The 16,783-nt window shown below is 43.5% G+C and overlaps 1 protein-coding gene across 1 annotated transcript in view; it reads right to left on the reverse strand.

The window, feature by feature from the left end:
- Nucleotides 1–960: 960 nt before the first annotated feature.
- The window catches only part of LOC147443932 (potassium channel KAT3-like), a 101,077-nt gene continuing 85,254 nt past the window's right edge, over nucleotides 961–16,783 (reverse strand). Inside the window, exons 4-13 of the mRNA XM_086527757.1 lie at nucleotides 4,674–4,832; nucleotides 4,534–4,591; nucleotides 4,136–4,453; nucleotides 3,808–4,047; nucleotides 3,575–3,706; nucleotides 3,202–3,387; nucleotides 2,905–3,099; nucleotides 2,753–2,828; nucleotides 1,902–2,627; nucleotides 961–1,387 (exon numbers count right to left, since the gene is read on the reverse strand). Of these exons, the coding sequence (XP_086383883.1) occupies nucleotides 1,215–1,387; nucleotides 1,902–2,627; nucleotides 2,753–2,828; nucleotides 2,905–3,099; nucleotides 3,202–3,387; nucleotides 3,575–3,706; nucleotides 3,808–4,047; nucleotides 4,136–4,453; nucleotides 4,534–4,591; nucleotides 4,674–4,832 (2,263 nt within the window). The 3' untranslated portion in view covers nucleotides 961–1,214. The remainder of the gene's footprint in view (nucleotides 1,388–1,901; nucleotides 2,628–2,752; nucleotides 2,829–2,904; nucleotides 3,100–3,201; nucleotides 3,388–3,574; nucleotides 3,707–3,807; nucleotides 4,048–4,135; nucleotides 4,454–4,533; nucleotides 4,592–4,673; nucleotides 4,833–16,783) is intronic.

Below are 16,783 nucleotides of genomic sequence, written 5' to 3' on the forward strand. Positions count from 1 at the left end.
CGTTTTCTTACAAACTTTCTCCAAGTTAAGACACAAACACCATATATGCTCCTACTTCTTGAGTCGGGATCTCTTCCAATTGAGGTTATGGGCATGGAAAGGGTTGTGGAGTACATGATAAAGATGCGTCAAAACCCCTCACATCGACTTCCTACAATTGCATGGGAAGCAAGCAAAAAAGTTCAAAAGACGCATAAAAGCAAGATCTTGAGCACGGGATGGATGCAAGACATAAAGAAGTGGTTTGGGAGATGGGATGCATTACACTTGCTACATGATGCTTCAATTGACTCTCAAGTGAATGAAGCTTTTCTACAACGCCAATGTATTACGGCTTGGGAGAAATCCGGTGGGTCACGCTTCATACATTACACCACCTATATTGCCCCCAACTACAAAACCATGTTCTTCGCTGAGAGAGGAAACCGTACTCACACTTACATGCTTGAGCCTATTCCCTTGTCCGCGATACGCACCATCGCAGCAATTCGGCTTAGCTCCCATTTCCTTCGATGCGAGATAGGGCGTTGGGGCAATGGAGAAGAGTCAAATCGATTGTGCACATTATGCTCACTGCAAGTTCGAGAGTCTGAGTACCACACACTACTAGAGTGCTCAGCTTTTGATCACATCCGAACTTGCTTCTCTCACATTTTCAGCCATAACTTAGACCTACACACTTTCCTCTCCCAGCCAAAGTGTGGGCTCTCCATTGCGACTCTCATCACTACAATTTTGGAGCATCGAGAGTCACTCATCAGCTATACACATAATACATCACATGTAACTTTGGTCCCATAGGTCATATTTGACCTCCGAGGACGATAATAAAATCTATCTATCTATCTATCTCTCTTATACATGGAATTTTTAAGAGATTTACTGAAAATCCCTCAAGCAATAGAAGGAGAGCAAAATTCCACTGAAAACAAATGGCCTTCCAACAATAGAGAAGACAGAGGGAGGAAAACTCTCTAATTGAATTTCTTGAAGACATGGCCTTTCAACAATAGAGAAAGAGTAGTTTGTCTGAAAAACACCGCGGGGGAGGGGGGGTTGTTTTTATTTCTTGCTAATGTAGCACCTTGTCCAGATTTGCAAGTACAAGATGAAGTCTAAACAGGTCCCCAAAAGGAGCTCTACTACTGTAACTTCACAAAGCTTCGACTCTTTAGGAGTTCTCTTAGAAATTCTGACAAGCTTTCTTGAAGAAATTACGTAGAGCTTTCTTTTTCATGGTTTCTATCTCCATGGACTCCAAGTAATCTATTAAGCTCTTCTTGATCAACCACATACAAATGGTCATCATCCCGTATAACACTAAGGTCATCTATTTCAGCCAAGTCATTGCCAAGTATCATCACGGGAGAATACATGAATTGGCCACCTACATTGCAACAAAATCACATGAAAATGTTAGCTCGTACGCATCAACAAGCAACTAAGTCAAAAAATAGGGCAACTTTTAAAAAGCTTATTTGAAATTAAAAAACCTAGAACTTAAGCAAGCTTGCCTTCTTTTCTATATCAAAGAGGAATATACTAAGTTGATATGGTAACATACTTGGCCAATCTATATAGATAAACAAAATGCACCATGAAATCTGTAACTCTGAACTACTCATGATATACACTAAGCTGCATTAGGTACCACAAAGCTAGATCTAGAGTTAATGGCTCACACGTGTTTGTAACAAGATAATAATAGCTAAAAGGTCACAGTTCCTTCAAGGCTACCAACTCTCACACGAAGTGCTTAATAGATAATATACTGTCTTTTATCTTCTTATCTTTCAAGATAAATTACAGTTCCCAATTGCATGTCATTTATGCCCCAAAGATGGGTTTTTAGAAACTGAAAGCACCTAAATATCAAACAAGAATGATAGCCCACCACTTACTAGCAAATTGAAGTAGCTGGTCTATGGAGCCAGGAAGGTTGATGAGCTTCCCCAATGATTTTATGGCATGCCTGCCCTTGGGATGATACCGATGTATTGTCACGCGCATAGGTAAATCTTTTCGATTAAGAAAATGTTTATCCACATTCCACGAGCTCGAAACCATATGTACAATCGACCTGTCAAAGTTGGCATCTATCTGACAACCCCTTTCTGTTGCTTTTTGAGATAATGGTCTTCTTTCGCTGACTACAGGGAAAGAGAAAATCTCTGTGATATTAGTAGGGTTCTTTTGTGTTTTTGCATGTGACCTGTCATAGTTATCCCCTTGAGTTTCTTCCTCCTGTGATTTCTTTGCTATGGTTGGAAACAACTTAACCAACTCTTCTTGTTTTTGTTGCACAGCCAAGTCATATGGTGTCAAGCCTCTCGCATCATGAACCTCAATGCTAGCCCCCTGTTCTATTAGAAACCTTACCACTTCAAGGTTTCCTAGTGCAACAGCAACATGCAGGGCAGTTGATCCATCTGAGTTTTGACTGTTAATATCACTGTCATACTTTAACAAGTCCTCGAGAATGTGAAGTCCACCTGCCTCAGCTGCTTTGCACACATAGTCTCCTTCCTTTCCAGACGTCAAACGAGCACCTGCACTCCATAAGCCTTCGACAATAGATTTGTGCCTACCTTGAATTGCTTCCCAAAGAGGAACATTACCATCATCGTCTGCAGCAATGTAAGTGTTTTAGAATCTTTCTAGTCATCCACACTATATGTAAGAATAAAGCATGGTATGGTTGTTTTAAACTTGAACACAACACACTGGTATTGTAATGACAACTTTAACAAACCTTGAATATTAGGGTTAGCTCCGTAGAGGAGAAGCATTTGTACACACTCAAAAAACCCATTTGCTGCTGCAATATGCTGATCATAACCAAGCGGTTAAGGACATAGTAATGAAGAACACACAAGGAGAGGGACATAAATGAATCTTACACACCAATGGAGTGCGTCCACAGAAATCCGTCGCATTTGGGTCCCTCCCTCTTTTCAAAAGTTGTTCCAGAAGTTGGTTGTTGCCTTTTGAGGCAACAAAACATAGGCTCAAAGGGATGCCCATTCCCACATCAGCCATGACGGATTCTAACTCCATGGGAAGCCGAAGCATGGAGAGAACTCTGGAATCTTTTACGAACTGTCAAAAAATATAACAAAAAGTCACAAATAATACATAGAATAGATAAATTGGTTTGCAAAAGTATAGGCTTTTTCCAGATAAAATCAACAACTAGAACACCTGGTAAAGATTGTCAATCACTATCTGTCCATCTACAACATTGCCTTGAACAATGTTAAGAAAGGTGTTTCGATTTATGTATAGTAGCTGACATAATTTCCTGCTCCTAACAGTAAAAGGTTGTGGCTTGTAACAAAGAGCCCCTATCTCTCCGATAACATCCCCTGCTCCAGCAATTCCATAATGCTGTGGAAAAACCAGATTGCATCACAAAAGAAAATTAACCAAAAAGCAGTTAGATAGACCACAATTGAGCCACAACAAGCAATGGTTATCTGATGATAACTTCATTCCACTTGTTCAACAAGGAAACTCCTAGCAAGATAAATAGTGAGATTAGTCCTACTGCATACTAACAAGTACCACAACTTGCCTGCTCTCTTCCATCTTGATACATCAAAAGCTCCACTAGTCCCGATACCAAGATGTAAAACTCAGTTGGAGCCTCATTGTGGAGAATAATGTCCTCTCTAGGTGGAAAATATTCAGCTCTCATCTCTGTCACCTTTTGCATAGAAGCATTTAATAAATACAATGAGTCGTATGAGGTCTGTTAAGTAATATGATTAGAGGTTTATTAGCTGTAGGTCCAAAAACATGTCTTACCAGTTGTAGCATGAAGTCATATGAAGTTCCACGAAACAAGTAAGCCCTCTCTATAGTGTGTAGAAAGAGATGTTGTGAGACACTCGATCGTATTGCCTTTGGTAACACCGCCATGGCTTCCTCTTGCTGAAGATTCTCTGTTCTTAATTTCAGTCTCATATGATCCATCATCTGATCTCTCAATCTCAGCGGTAAATGGTTACGTATGGCAAAATTTGAAACAGCTTGAACAGAGTCTCTCTACAACGTAAACACAAAAAACCCAAATTGATGCAAATAAAAGATTTAAAACTAGAATCAAAACTTCTGTGCAATTTACTCCTCTTACAAATTTTCTAGTTCGTCCAGTGATATGCACAATCAAATTCGTCATGTTGCCAATCAGGTAAGCTGTCAATCCAAGATTAAAGAGCATGTAGAAGAAATTGAAAATCATCTCCTCCCCATTCTGAGCATGTAAGTCACCATAACCCACTGTTGTCAATGTTGTGATTGACCAGTACATGCTATAAACATATCTAAGCCATATGGTTTTTTCTTTGAAATTTTCTAGGCTAGTCCCTATCCATGTTCGAGCCTCATCATGGTACCTATCTGCTAGTAAGTAATAGAAGCATCCCGCGCTATGAACAACCAATAATGTTACCTGCATATAAAAGACTAAAATGATAAGACAACCACCTTAAACTTTTATAAACATATATAGAAACAGGGACTGCAACTTACACCAAAAAGCTTCAAGCAACGCATCCAAAAGTAGCTGAAACGAACATCTTTTTCAAGCCTATGACAGAATAAATGATAGATGTTGATTTCACGGTTGCAAAGGAAAGCTAATTTACTTTATTTGATATGCTAATTCTCACCTAGCAAACAAAGCACTGACACGCCGCAATCTCCATAGTCGCAACATGTTAAGAAGGTTGTAAGTGAGTCCTCTCCCAAGTTCCTTAGTTACAGCAAGAGCAAAGAGTTGAAATGGTATTGAAGAAGCTACATCCAGAACTAGCCAAGTTGAAATATATCTGACGAAAGAAATTTCCAAGCGTCAATAATTACAACTTCTTAAAATCCTATGCAACAATCACACTACATTTCTACACCCTCAATTTTGCATGAACACACGGTCACAAATCTTTAACCATAGGATACAATCACCTCTTTTGTCCATTAGAAATTTTTGTCAAGGGTTTAATAGACGCGAGTTATCGATAGATTGTTGGTGTACATGAGTATTGTTATGAAAGCAACATGTAGAGATATATCGATCTCAATTGGAGAGTCTACCACTCTCAGATCGGTGAATCTACTCCCAAACTCTCAATGCAAGACCCTTGGGCTGATCTAGCGGCTCTATTTCCTCAGAGTGCCTGATCTAGCTCTATTTCCTCAAAGCACTTTTCTCTTGCGGAAGCTCATGCCTTCCTTTGCTCCTTGTAACAAACTGCCTAACGTGTCAAGTCACTGAAGAACAGAGCCAATCTTCAGATCACGGCCGAGGGGCCTAGACCCTAAGAAGAACAAGCAATAGCAGAAGAAGAAGTCCTTGTCTCCTGAGCAGCAAATTGCTGCTCCCTCCTCCTCTCCTCCTGTCCATCAGGAGGAAGTTGTTACACTAGAGTTCGGCACGAATTTCTTTGGCAGGCAGAGTCGTAGTGGCCAACCAGGTGTTGTTGGCTACTACTATGTGGTATATTACATCTTGTTGGATCTTTTCAAGCTCCTACATCAGCCAGGTAGAGAGGTTGGTCAGGAACTTCCTTTTGTCACGGTGCGACACTTAGATAGCTCGGGCCAAAGTGGCCTGGCAACTCACTCTACCTTGTTCTCAGGGGGGGTTTGGGGATCATAGACCCTGCACCAAAGCCCTTCTTGGGAAGTTTGTCATTAGAGGACTGCTTCTAGGGGAGGAGCCCTGGAAGGAGCTTTTACTTCAGCGGCATAGAGCTAGAGTGCCTCGAGCAGGAGGCCCGACCTTCCATTAGATGGATTTTCACAAAGATACGTAGAGTTGGCCTCAATAGGAGACTTGAGGATTGTTTTGCTGTGAGCCTACTTCGCTCCTAGGAGGAGCTGCAGAGAGGCCTAGAGCACCACTTACATGGAGGAGCGCCTAAGATAGCCCCTTGTTTGGAATCCCATGGTCAGCACTCAGAGAGGCCACTTGGTTGGTAGTAGGCCTCATGTTGCTTGGGGTCCCATGGCAGAGGGTCCAACACGCACTTTAGGTGACTGGCTACAGTTCTCAAGTTTGTCAGAGGATCTTCAAAGCATCCAACTACAGGGCATGAGAGGGGTGCAGAGCATGTGTCTGGACATCACAAAGGCAGTACCAGCTCAGTGGCTTACACCTCTCGTGTCAGCAGCGCCTAGATGGATGGGAGCCTTCACGCGACTGGAGGTCCTCATCGCAGTTCGGGCTTGCTCAAGGACTGTACCCTCCATGTGTTTCGAGCTACAGGGAGAGGTTCGATTACACAAAGTCTCAGTAGAGGCCCCACATGTTGCAGACCGTTGTTTCCAAAGGATCTGAGTTATGGGCATCTGTGGAAGGACGTGTGTCATAGATCCTGACCCAGCAGCTCTTGGGACAAGCCACTGGAGGCTGTGGGCTTGGGAGTGATGTCCACTGGCACGAGTGCAGTGGAATCTTGGAGAGTGGTTTTGGAGGGATCCTTTCTCCTCACCCGACCATCCAGGAGTCCCTTTCTTTCAGTACACTGTTCAACTGGGACGTCACATACTGTCAGCACGGAGAGAGGCTCGTCCTGTTGCAGCACCTCATTGGCAAGAGGAGGGTCTCACAGCTGAGTTCTTGTCAGCTTTTTAGGCGAGGCTGTGGGATGCCAGACAGCCGTGGTGAGTCACGTTGTTCCAGTGGCTGGTTGCACATAGAGCTACAGCAGTGGGGAGCTGGCTTGTACATAGTGGCCTTTCGGTAGCATGTGCAGCTTGTGACCATCCTTTGAAGAGTCACCATCATTGTCTTTGGGACTGCGGGATTTCTTAAAGATAATGCTATGCAATGATGGAGCTCAATCGCGACACAACCGCATGCTCCAAGAACATGGCAAGCTTTCAAGACAGTTTTGCACGTAGTTACATGACTTCTATGTTCGAAGTCCAGATTAGGTCAGAATGGGGCAACTTGAAAATGCTTGCCACAGAGACCATGGAGGACTGCAACCAAAGGTTTCTCGATGTCTACCTTCCGGTGTCCTTTAATTTTATTCCCTCGGAGGTCCAGTGAGAGCGCTACACCATTGGATTACCATTACTATTGCAGGAATATTGTTTGTCCAAGCAAGTTTCAACCATGCAAGAGCTTATTGACCATGCCACGGTCGGCTACAAAATGATGAAAGGAAAGTTGGAGTTTACCACGGAAGCAACTCCGGCCACTAACTAAAACTCCCAGCAACAACGAACAAATTCTCAGGAATCCCGTGAAAACCAGCCTTAACGGCCTCGTCTGACACACCGTCAACGAGACGCCTTGTTAAAAGAAGGTTGATGCTTTGAATGTTTCCAAACAAGGCATACCTTTAATACATGTCGCGAGCAAGCCTCGACGTCCTCAGAGCAACCTTCTACTCCCACATCAGGCAGATCCTCGAGGCCACCTCCGGCTAAGAGGGCTAGAACTACTATTGAACTAGTACCCAATATTTATGGTATACACCTAGAGTGTTCTAGTGAATTATGAAAATCTTATGGAAAAGTCAACGTCTTGAAATCCTTCATCTTCTTTGACCCCGAAGCTATGGAGAACTTCACCCATCCAGAATTCTTGAAGCTGATGCACTTTGATTATGATTGTCATGGATGCTTGAGAGTCGGTCTCGTTGCCTGCATCATCGCATGTGTTATCACCTACATCATCACTAGAAGGCTTTAGAAGGATCTAGAAGATTCTAGAAGGTTCTAAAAGTATCAAGGAGATTCTAGAAGTTTCTAGAAGCATGGAGAAGATTCCGGAAGAATCTAGAAGTTTCTGGAAAGCTCTAGAAAGTTGAAGAAGGATCTAGAAGGTTCTAGAAGAACTAGAAGGATCAAGAAGTTTCTAGAAGCTTGGAGAAGATTCCGAAAGAATCTAGAAGTTTCTGGAAAGCTCTAGAAAGTTGAAGAAGGATCCAGAAGGTTCTAGAAGAACTAGAAGGATCAAGAAGGTTCTAGAAGATTCTAACCTCCTCAAGAAGAACCTAGAAAGTCCTAGCCTCCTGAAGTAACCTCCTCAAGCACTAGTATAAATAGGGGTCTTGGGCCACAAGCCCCTCAGTCTTGCCAACACCAATTGTGAGGCTCCTATGAGGAAATCGCTCTTCTAGTTCTTATATTCAAGTCTTGTCCATGCAATCAAGCCTTGTCTTGAACTCAAGTCATGTAATCCAAGTCTTGTATCTAGCTCTCTTAATAAAGTATTAAGCCTTATAATCAATATTAAGCTTATCATCAAGTCCAAGTTCTTGTATATTGTGAGCGCCTCCTCTTGCTCTCTTCTAGCTCTATATGCGCTCATAATAGTTTGGCAAGACTGACATCATGGCTTACCTAGCCATGCAACAATCTATTTTGGAAAGCATTGCATCCACCTTGCAAAAGGTGCAACAAAAATTCAAGAGCTACATGCACAACGGAAAGAAGAGACATCACACTTGCCAAGTCTAGTGGTGCAAGAGCTTCAAACCCCAGTGCAAGAACTCTATAAAGCCACTATGTGCCAAAATCCACCCATGATTTTGGCTAGTCCAATGGGTCAAGTAGAGAAACCACGCTTTCCAAGTCCAGTGGTGCAAGAGCCTCAACCACCAGTCCAAGAAGCCAATATGTACCAAAATTTGCTCGTGGTTTCTCGTTCACCACAACAAAGGAAGGAGCATGAGGACAACCTACCTGAAAAGTATGATGGGAGAGGATCAAAGTTTAGAGGCTTCTTCCAACAAGCAGTGCTGTTTATATGCATGCAACCAATCTATTCGGATGGTGCTTCTCAAATTAATCTCATTGGCACACTTCTCTCAACATGCTTTGGAGAAGTAGTAGTTGAAACCAAGCTTAGCAAGCTACACCAAGGCTATCATCTGTTTTCATCCATTGGGGAAGGAATGGAAAAGCTTTTCTTTGAGGATATTTACCGCTATCACGAGCTTTCATGTGACATTGTTTCAAACCAAGGACCAGAGTTGATATCAAGCTTTTAGAGAGGCTTGTTCAAACTTCAAGTGTAAAGATTAATCTCTCTCTATCCAATCATCCACAAAGTAATAGACAAACAAAGGGGGTGAATCAAGCCATAGAACAGTATCATCGATGCACAATCAACTACCATCAACACCTAAGGATGGATGTCCACATGAATCATCGAGTGAAGAATCGAACTGCCACAGATCTAGCCATACATCTCCAAAGCATCCATAAAGAATTGACGATGAATATTAGAAGAGCTCAACAAAGATATATGGTCAACACAAAGGAACACAAAATGCAACAACTACCGTGCAAGGTTAAGGATCGAGTGGCCTCTCTGCCATGATCTACGTACATTTTGCCCTTTTCAAAAGCTGAATTATCAAAGACTTGGACCATTCAAGATAGTTGGCCAAGTGAATCCACTCACATATCATCTCCAGTTTCCACAGTCTATGCAAATTTATCCAGTCTTCTATGTTTCAGTGTTGGAGCCTTGTCATTGGTCCAAAATTCATGAGTTCTATAACAACATCCATGGAAGCTCCAGTCAAGGAACACCATTGCTCCTCGTGGAACTCGTCGCTAGAGGAGGGGTAATGTCATGGATGCTTGAGAGTCAGTCGCTGCCTGCATCATCGCCTGTGTCATCGCCTACATCATCACTAGAAGGCTTTAGAAGAATCTAGAAGGATCTAGAAGATTCTAGAAGGATCTAGAAGATTCTAGAAGGTTCTAAAAGTATCAAGGAGATTCTAGAAGTTTCTAGAAGCATGGAGAAGATTTCGGAAGAATCTAGAAGTTTTTGGAAAGGTCTAGAAAATTGAAGAAGGATCTAGAAGATTCTAGAAGAAGTAGAAGGATCAAGAAGCTTGGAGAAGATTCCGAAAGAATCTAGAAGTCTCTTGAAAGCTCTAGAAAGTTGAAGAAGGATCCAGAAGGTTCTAGAAGAACTAGAAGGATCAAGAAGGTTCTAGAAGATTCTAACCTCCTCAAGAAGAACCTAGAAAGTCCTAACCTCCTCAAGCACTAGTTTAAATAGGGGTCTTGGACACAAGCCCCTCACTCTTGCCAACACCAGTTGTGAGGCTCCTATGAGGAAATCCCTCTTCTAGTTCTTATATTCAACTCTTGTCCATGCAATCAAGCCTTGTCTTGAACTCAAGTCATGTAATCCAAGTCTTGTATCTAGCTCTCTTAATAAAGTATTAAGCCTTATAATCAATATTAAGCTTATCATCAAGTCCAAGTTCTTGTATATTGTGAGCGCCTCTTCTTGCTCTCTTCTAGCTCTACACGCGCTCATAACAATGATGCAGGGAGTGGAGAAATTAAAGCTAAGCTAGCCACGGGGTAAACTCAGAAAGTGGTACAACTCATTGGTGCTCTTCCAGGGACTATCCAAGATTATCATGGGAAAGCAGATTTTACCTTATGGAGTTGGGAAACTGCGACGTTCTCTTGGGTATGCCCTCTCATGACAAGAATGATGCGACTCTCTAGATTTGGAACCGAACCATCACCGTGATACAGAAGGGAAAGCCAATCATCCTCAAAGTTCGGTTGTCCGAACAAAACCCTGAATGAACTCTCTAGTTGTTTTATAGTTAGATACTTTTAAACATTGTTTAAAAAAGTATTGTTTGAAATGGATGCTATCTGTTTTAAACCTGTCTTGGTGCTGATTTGAACTGTTTGACTCTGGTTTTAATTCTCGTTTCATTGATTGGTGATTTTACTCATGGGTGGAGAAGTGAGAAATACTGTTTTGGTATTGTTTGAACCTCGGAACAACGCAGGCCGATGTCTGGGGAGCATTTCGTTGTATGTTTGAAAACCTTGGAATGACGCAGGCCGATGTCTGGGGAGCGTTCCGTTGTATGATAGAAAACCTCCGAACAACGCGGACCATTGTCTGGAAAGCGTTTGGTTGTATGCTTGAACCTCCAAGTGACGTAGATTGCGGTTTGGGGAGCGTTTGGTTGTACAGTTTTCTGAGCTCATGCCCGGACCTTTTTAGGTTATTTGCGAGGGGGCGGGAGGGGGGACGAGGTAGTCGTTGAGTAGCTTCATAACGTAGACCGTTTGTCTTGGGGGAGTGCTAAGCGGTGTGTTCGTTGTGTCTTGTAACATACATATGTGAGCATTTGTATTGCATTGTGATGTGCCAACCATTGAATATATTCCTAATTTGGATGAGATTGCCTCGGTATGTAATTTTAGTGCATCAAAACACCCGTGGAAGATTAGTGATGTCTGGGTGTGATAGCTAATTTTACTACGCCGAAATACCAAGAGTTTCGATCTGGACAAAAGGAGAATCCAACTCCTTGATTGAAAGAGTCGAAAGGAGAAGCCAACTTCTTGATCAAAAGATCCAAAAGGAAAAGCCAACTCCTTAACAAAAAAAGAGCAAAGTGATTGTCCCTCGAAATGTCCCTCAAAAGAATTTGAGCTAACTTGAGTTGTTTTGCAGATATGTTGTAATCGCGAAGGATTACTTTCTTTCAAGAGGGGGGGATGTCACAAACTGTTGACGTGTCAAGTCACTGAAGAACAGAGCCAACCTTCAGATCATGGCCAGATCACGGCCGAGGGGCCTAGACCCTAAGAAGAACAAACAACAACAGAAAAAGTCCTACCAACTTATGGGATCCCGTTCGATGGGACCCAAGTGACATAAAGGAGTTAAAATAAAGCTGGACTCACACACACACACAAAAGACAGCGTAGAAGCTGACGACGTGGCATCAATACGGATTTTTGAATTTTGCGTTGACTGTCGACGTGGCAACTTGTATAGATTTTCAGATTTTTTGTTGACCTGCTGACGTGGCAGCCTATACAAATTTCCATGATTTACGTTGTTCAGTTTTCAGCGCCAGCTTTTGGAACCAATTGCTTTTGGGTTTTGACTACTTTTCATGTAACTGCTTTTCAAGGCGAAGGGCCTTTAAATAAGTGCAGAGGGCTTAGTCTCTGGCACGCTTCAGTGAGAAGGTGCAAAGCGCGAGTACTGGCATTGTGCTGAGTTCAGGTAATATAAAGAAATACCGAAAGGGACGCCAAGGTTTGGGGCCAATATTCTCTGGGGTGGAATTCCGCAACTCCGTGTCGCGTGTGCTCTCTCTCTTTCAGTTTCAGTTCTTATTGAAGTGCTAAAGTCTGTTCTTTTCCGTTGGCACGTGGTGCCAGTCTTGTGACACTCCTACTTCCTCGTGCAAACGAACACTGAGAAATCAAAACATGAAAAACATTACTTGAGAAGTTTCGAAACTTAAAAAACTCCCCGCAAGAGATCTCTTTGCAAAGAACCCTCTTTTCCAATCCTACCCACGTAAGAGGTATTTTCTCAGGTTCTCTTTCATAGATCAGCCCCGTCTATGATGTCTATGGGCTGAAAACAGAGAAAAAAAGTAACTTGTCGCGATGGAAACAATCTTTGTAAGCACTTTATGGAACTCACCATATGTTGCTAAATAGACTATTTTCTTATTTTGTATTGTAGATCTACTAAAATTGTTAAAGCCATCAGGAACGGACAACTTTGATGTGTCATATGATGTGTGACATTAAGCATCACGAAGGGGTTGTACCATTAGTTCGATAAGAGAGACCGAAAAGTGGATATTCCTGATGCATCATGTGATGGGTGAGAGGGGGCATCGGAAAGAGAATATTTCATTGGTCTCGCGGGAAATCCGAACTGGAGGAATACGCGTAAAGACGCAAGCACAAGAATAAAGATGGGTTTTGAGAAGCTTTTTCTAAAAAGAAGAATATTTTTGAGTGCTTTAGATGCTTTCCCGTGAAGAATCTGTGTTTGCATTGCATCCATGCCTGAGAACAACATCCGGGGATGCCTGGGCAGTGTTATGTGGCATCAGTTTTAAACTTGCTGAGTTTTATTGAGTTTTAAACAAGTTCACACATTTTTAAAAGATGATCGGCCACCCACTTAATAAGTGGGCAGCCAGTGCTTAAAATAAAGCAAGGCCTCTTCAAATATAAGCTAGTGCTATAGCTCTTGGGCTGAGAATAGCCTTCGATTTCTCTCTCTTGCTCACACCAAAACTACCGCTAACCCTCTCTCCTCTCTAGCGCAGAGATCCCTCTGGACAGCTATTGTTTTTGGGTCCCGACCGGCTATTCCTGCTAGGGAGAAGTGCCTATAAAAACAGCCCACGCCCCCCTCTTCGGACCATTTTCTAGCGCTAGCTTTTGGAGAATTTGCCGTTGGGAATATGGAAACAAATGAGTGAAGCTTGCGTGCAAATATAACCAGCTTGTACACCGTAAAGGGTGGTACTAATTCAATTACATGTTAACTTTACACAGATGCATCCAACGACTAGATGTCACTGTGCACACGAAGACCCACATCACATGTAGGCCCCAAAAACTGGCGCCCCTTTCGGTATTTTGCTATTTGATTGGAAATAGACGATCCAATCACAACAAACTCTCACCATGCTGTCCAAACCTGTCAAGGACTGAAAACGCAAGTTTCTGACTTGATTTTTGCAACATAACAACACCAAAACCCCCGTAGGTCAAAAATACCCTCTAGGACAGATTCCCTCGCATTTTAGAAGCTTTTCAATGAGCTGTAACAGAATTTCAGCACACTGTAAATCCCAGTTTTGCCATTTCCACGTGCCCAAAGCCCTGTCTAAGCATCCCAAGGCCTTCCCGAGGCTTCCCTAGTGTTCCCTTGCAGTTTAGGTGTGAAACTTTAAACCTGCACAAAAACACAACAGGTTGTAATTCTTTGTTCTAGATCGGTTTTAGTAGGGCGAACACGTCTAGGCCTGTCCCAAGGGCTCTTGCACGCAATGGGACAGTACCTTGTAATTTGGACGAGTTCTCACACGAGAAAACACTCCAAATTTGCAATCTTTCACGATGGAACCGTGTGTACCTGTGACGGATTAGCAATTAGCTAATCCAGTACCTGTTTAGAAGGCTCTTGCCTTGGAAAATGCGCAAGAGACCCTCAGCACTGTACATGATCATCTGAGTAGCCCAACTAGTGGGGCATTACGATATGTGCAAAGGGGGGAGAAAGAGATGAGCAAGAGAAAATCGTCATGCTACATAAGACAAGGGAGAAGGCAAGCTTTCCATTAAAGTTGTGATCACTTGCACCCACTACTCACACACAATGTAGGTCACAATGACTGAAATCAGCCTCCACTCTAATTTTTGGGCACCCCCTCTTCGGATGAGAGCCTGGAGTGTGTGTGTTGATCTGCAGGTTACTCTCCTACTGCCATGTGTCCAGTTTGCCTCTTTTGAGTTAATTTCGCTAGTTCCCACCAACTTGTAAAGTTGTAAGTGTGTAGCAGGGCTACAGTGTCACTTCACACGACAGACAGTTGGACAGTTGGTACAGTTGGTCTGGTTCACACTGGACCCTCTGGGCTAGGGAGTGACACGTGGCAGGGTACAAACGGTGGTCTAGTGGACATCGTGGCCAAGTCACCACCACCACTCAGTTTGGAGATAGACTTAGCTGACTGGACATTTATGAGCCGTTGATGGCTCTTTATGATTATACATATGAGTAGTCGTTTTGGGTCATTTGCATGATTATCTTCATATATGGTCGTACGTAGTCGTTTAGAGTGAGTCTATATACAAAGCGCGTCTTCACCATCCCTGCACATCTGAGCCTCGACACCCCATTGTACCTAAGAGTCCTGGGCTGGAGCTGAGTGTGCTGCCACGCCAAAGTCTGTATCAGTTCTTTGAGATAGTCGAGTCATTTGTCGTGGTCTATTGTTGCTGTTGTGACTCAGTGAGCTCAATTGTTGTCTATTGTTTCCTGTCTTCAGCCTGTTTTGAGTGAGATTGTCACGCACATTGCACTGAGGAGCACCCATTATAGAGAGCACAACACACTATCTGCGCTACAAGTGCTCTCATTTTGGCGATCACGGTGGGACCTCAACTGAAATCTCACTCTGTGAGGTACAAATCTTGAAGCTAGTTGGGTCTATCTAGCTTCGCCTACCTTGCCTAGCTTCACCTCCCTTGCCTTGCACTGTTCTCCTCTCGCCTGGTCCAACTGGTCTAGTCCTCCCTCGCCCTAGTCATCTCTCGCCCTGGTCCAACCAGTCCTCATCGTGGTCTAGTCCTCCTGACCCTGGTCTAGTCCTCCTCGTCTTTCGTCCACCCTGCTCTAGTCACTAGCCTGGTCTAGTAGAGTGTAGACCAGTCTTTAGCCAGTTCAAGGTTTTCTTGCCCAAAGGTTGGTTGGATTGGTGGTCACTGCATGACACATACAAGACGGTCAATCGAGCGTCAAAGCACACTACTGATCCCTCTGAAGTACTATAAGAGAAGACGACCTTTGGTACCTAGTAGAAGTCCATCAACCTCATCACCCATACCTTCACATACATCACCCATTCCTTCATCCGGTTCCACATCTTCCAGATCACCTTCTCCAGTAAAGATATCTCCTATTCTACTACAGCAGGCTATTGAGCAACAGGCTCAGCAAGGGGCCATGGAGGCTTTGGCAAGTGTTTTGGCCAAGGTGAACATCAATTCTCCACCTTCAAAGGACTCTCTTTAGAAGATGATGACGACCATGCAAGGAGGTTTGTATCTCTCTGGAGGGGTCGTGGTATTAATAGAGAGGATGCTTATTTGGTACTCTTTCCATCTACCTTGGATGGCTTAGCAGACAAATAGTACAGCCAGTTTGCAAAGAACCATTTTGCAACCTGGGCAGCCTTAAGGCAACAGTTCTGTGCAGCTTTCAGGCCCAGTGACTACCAAGAGAAGGTGTTGGATGAGTTGGCCAACATGGTGCTCCAGCGAGAGGAGACTTTTGCAGAGCTTATGACTAAGACCAAGTCTCTGGTTGCCAAGCTTCCCCAGCAACCCGGTGAATTCATGGTTAAGAAGTGGGTGGAGAAGGCGCTTCCAAAAACTTCTCCGCAAAAACTCCGAGAGAGTCTCCGACCCGACGCCACTTGGAGGAGTTCATCGCAACTGCTACTAGGATAGAGGGGGCTAGGAAGCTGTTCAACAACTCCCCTCACATAGAGACCCCCTCTGTGTTTTTGGAAAGTCCTGTTGATCCATTGACTTCTTTACGTAGAGAACTTGAAGCCCTAAAACTACAACGCGCTCTTCAAGAGGAGAAAAATATCTCTCTTCGCCAGGAGAAACCCCCACATCTTGAGGCTTTGGATCAAATCAAGAGAGAGCTAGAAGATCTTCAGTCTCAACAGGAGACTAAGGCTATGGTATGGTGCAGCTTGTGTCACTCTCTAGGACATCCTCCATAGGACTGTCCCTTCGGGGTTATTGCCACTTCTGCGAGAAGTCTGGGCATGAAGACAAGGATTGCTACTATATCAAGGGATTACGGCAGATACAACAAAGTCTAGGTCCTTCTCTCCAACAAGGGCTAGCACCTGCATCAAACATGGTGTCACCATATAGCCATCAGAACCCGATGCCACCTCTGCTGACAACACCTCCTATGCAAGGTATGCACAACAACTTTACATCCCCCGGCTTTTATCATGCTAGTACTCCTTCAGTTCCCCAAAGCTTCTACACATCAACATCCGGTCCCAAGCAACAAGGGCCGAGACCACCTCGCCCCTCAAATAGGCCAATTTTCTAGTACAGGTGCGAGGAGTATGGACACTATGAGAGCAAATGTCCCTTACCAGAAGGGTCCCCTCCTTGCAGACATTGCCTTGAAGCTAAGGATCACTATAGTAAGGATTGCCCAAAACAACGAGCGTCCAAATCTGCAAGCACA

Source organism: Adiantum capillus-veneris, chromosome 13, assembly GCF_014529385.1.
Source record: "Adiantum capillus-veneris isolate H3 chromosome 13, ASM1452938v2, whole genome shotgun sequence".
Taxonomy (NCBI): domain Eukaryota; kingdom Viridiplantae; phylum Streptophyta; class Polypodiopsida; order Polypodiales; family Pteridaceae; genus Adiantum; species Adiantum capillus-veneris.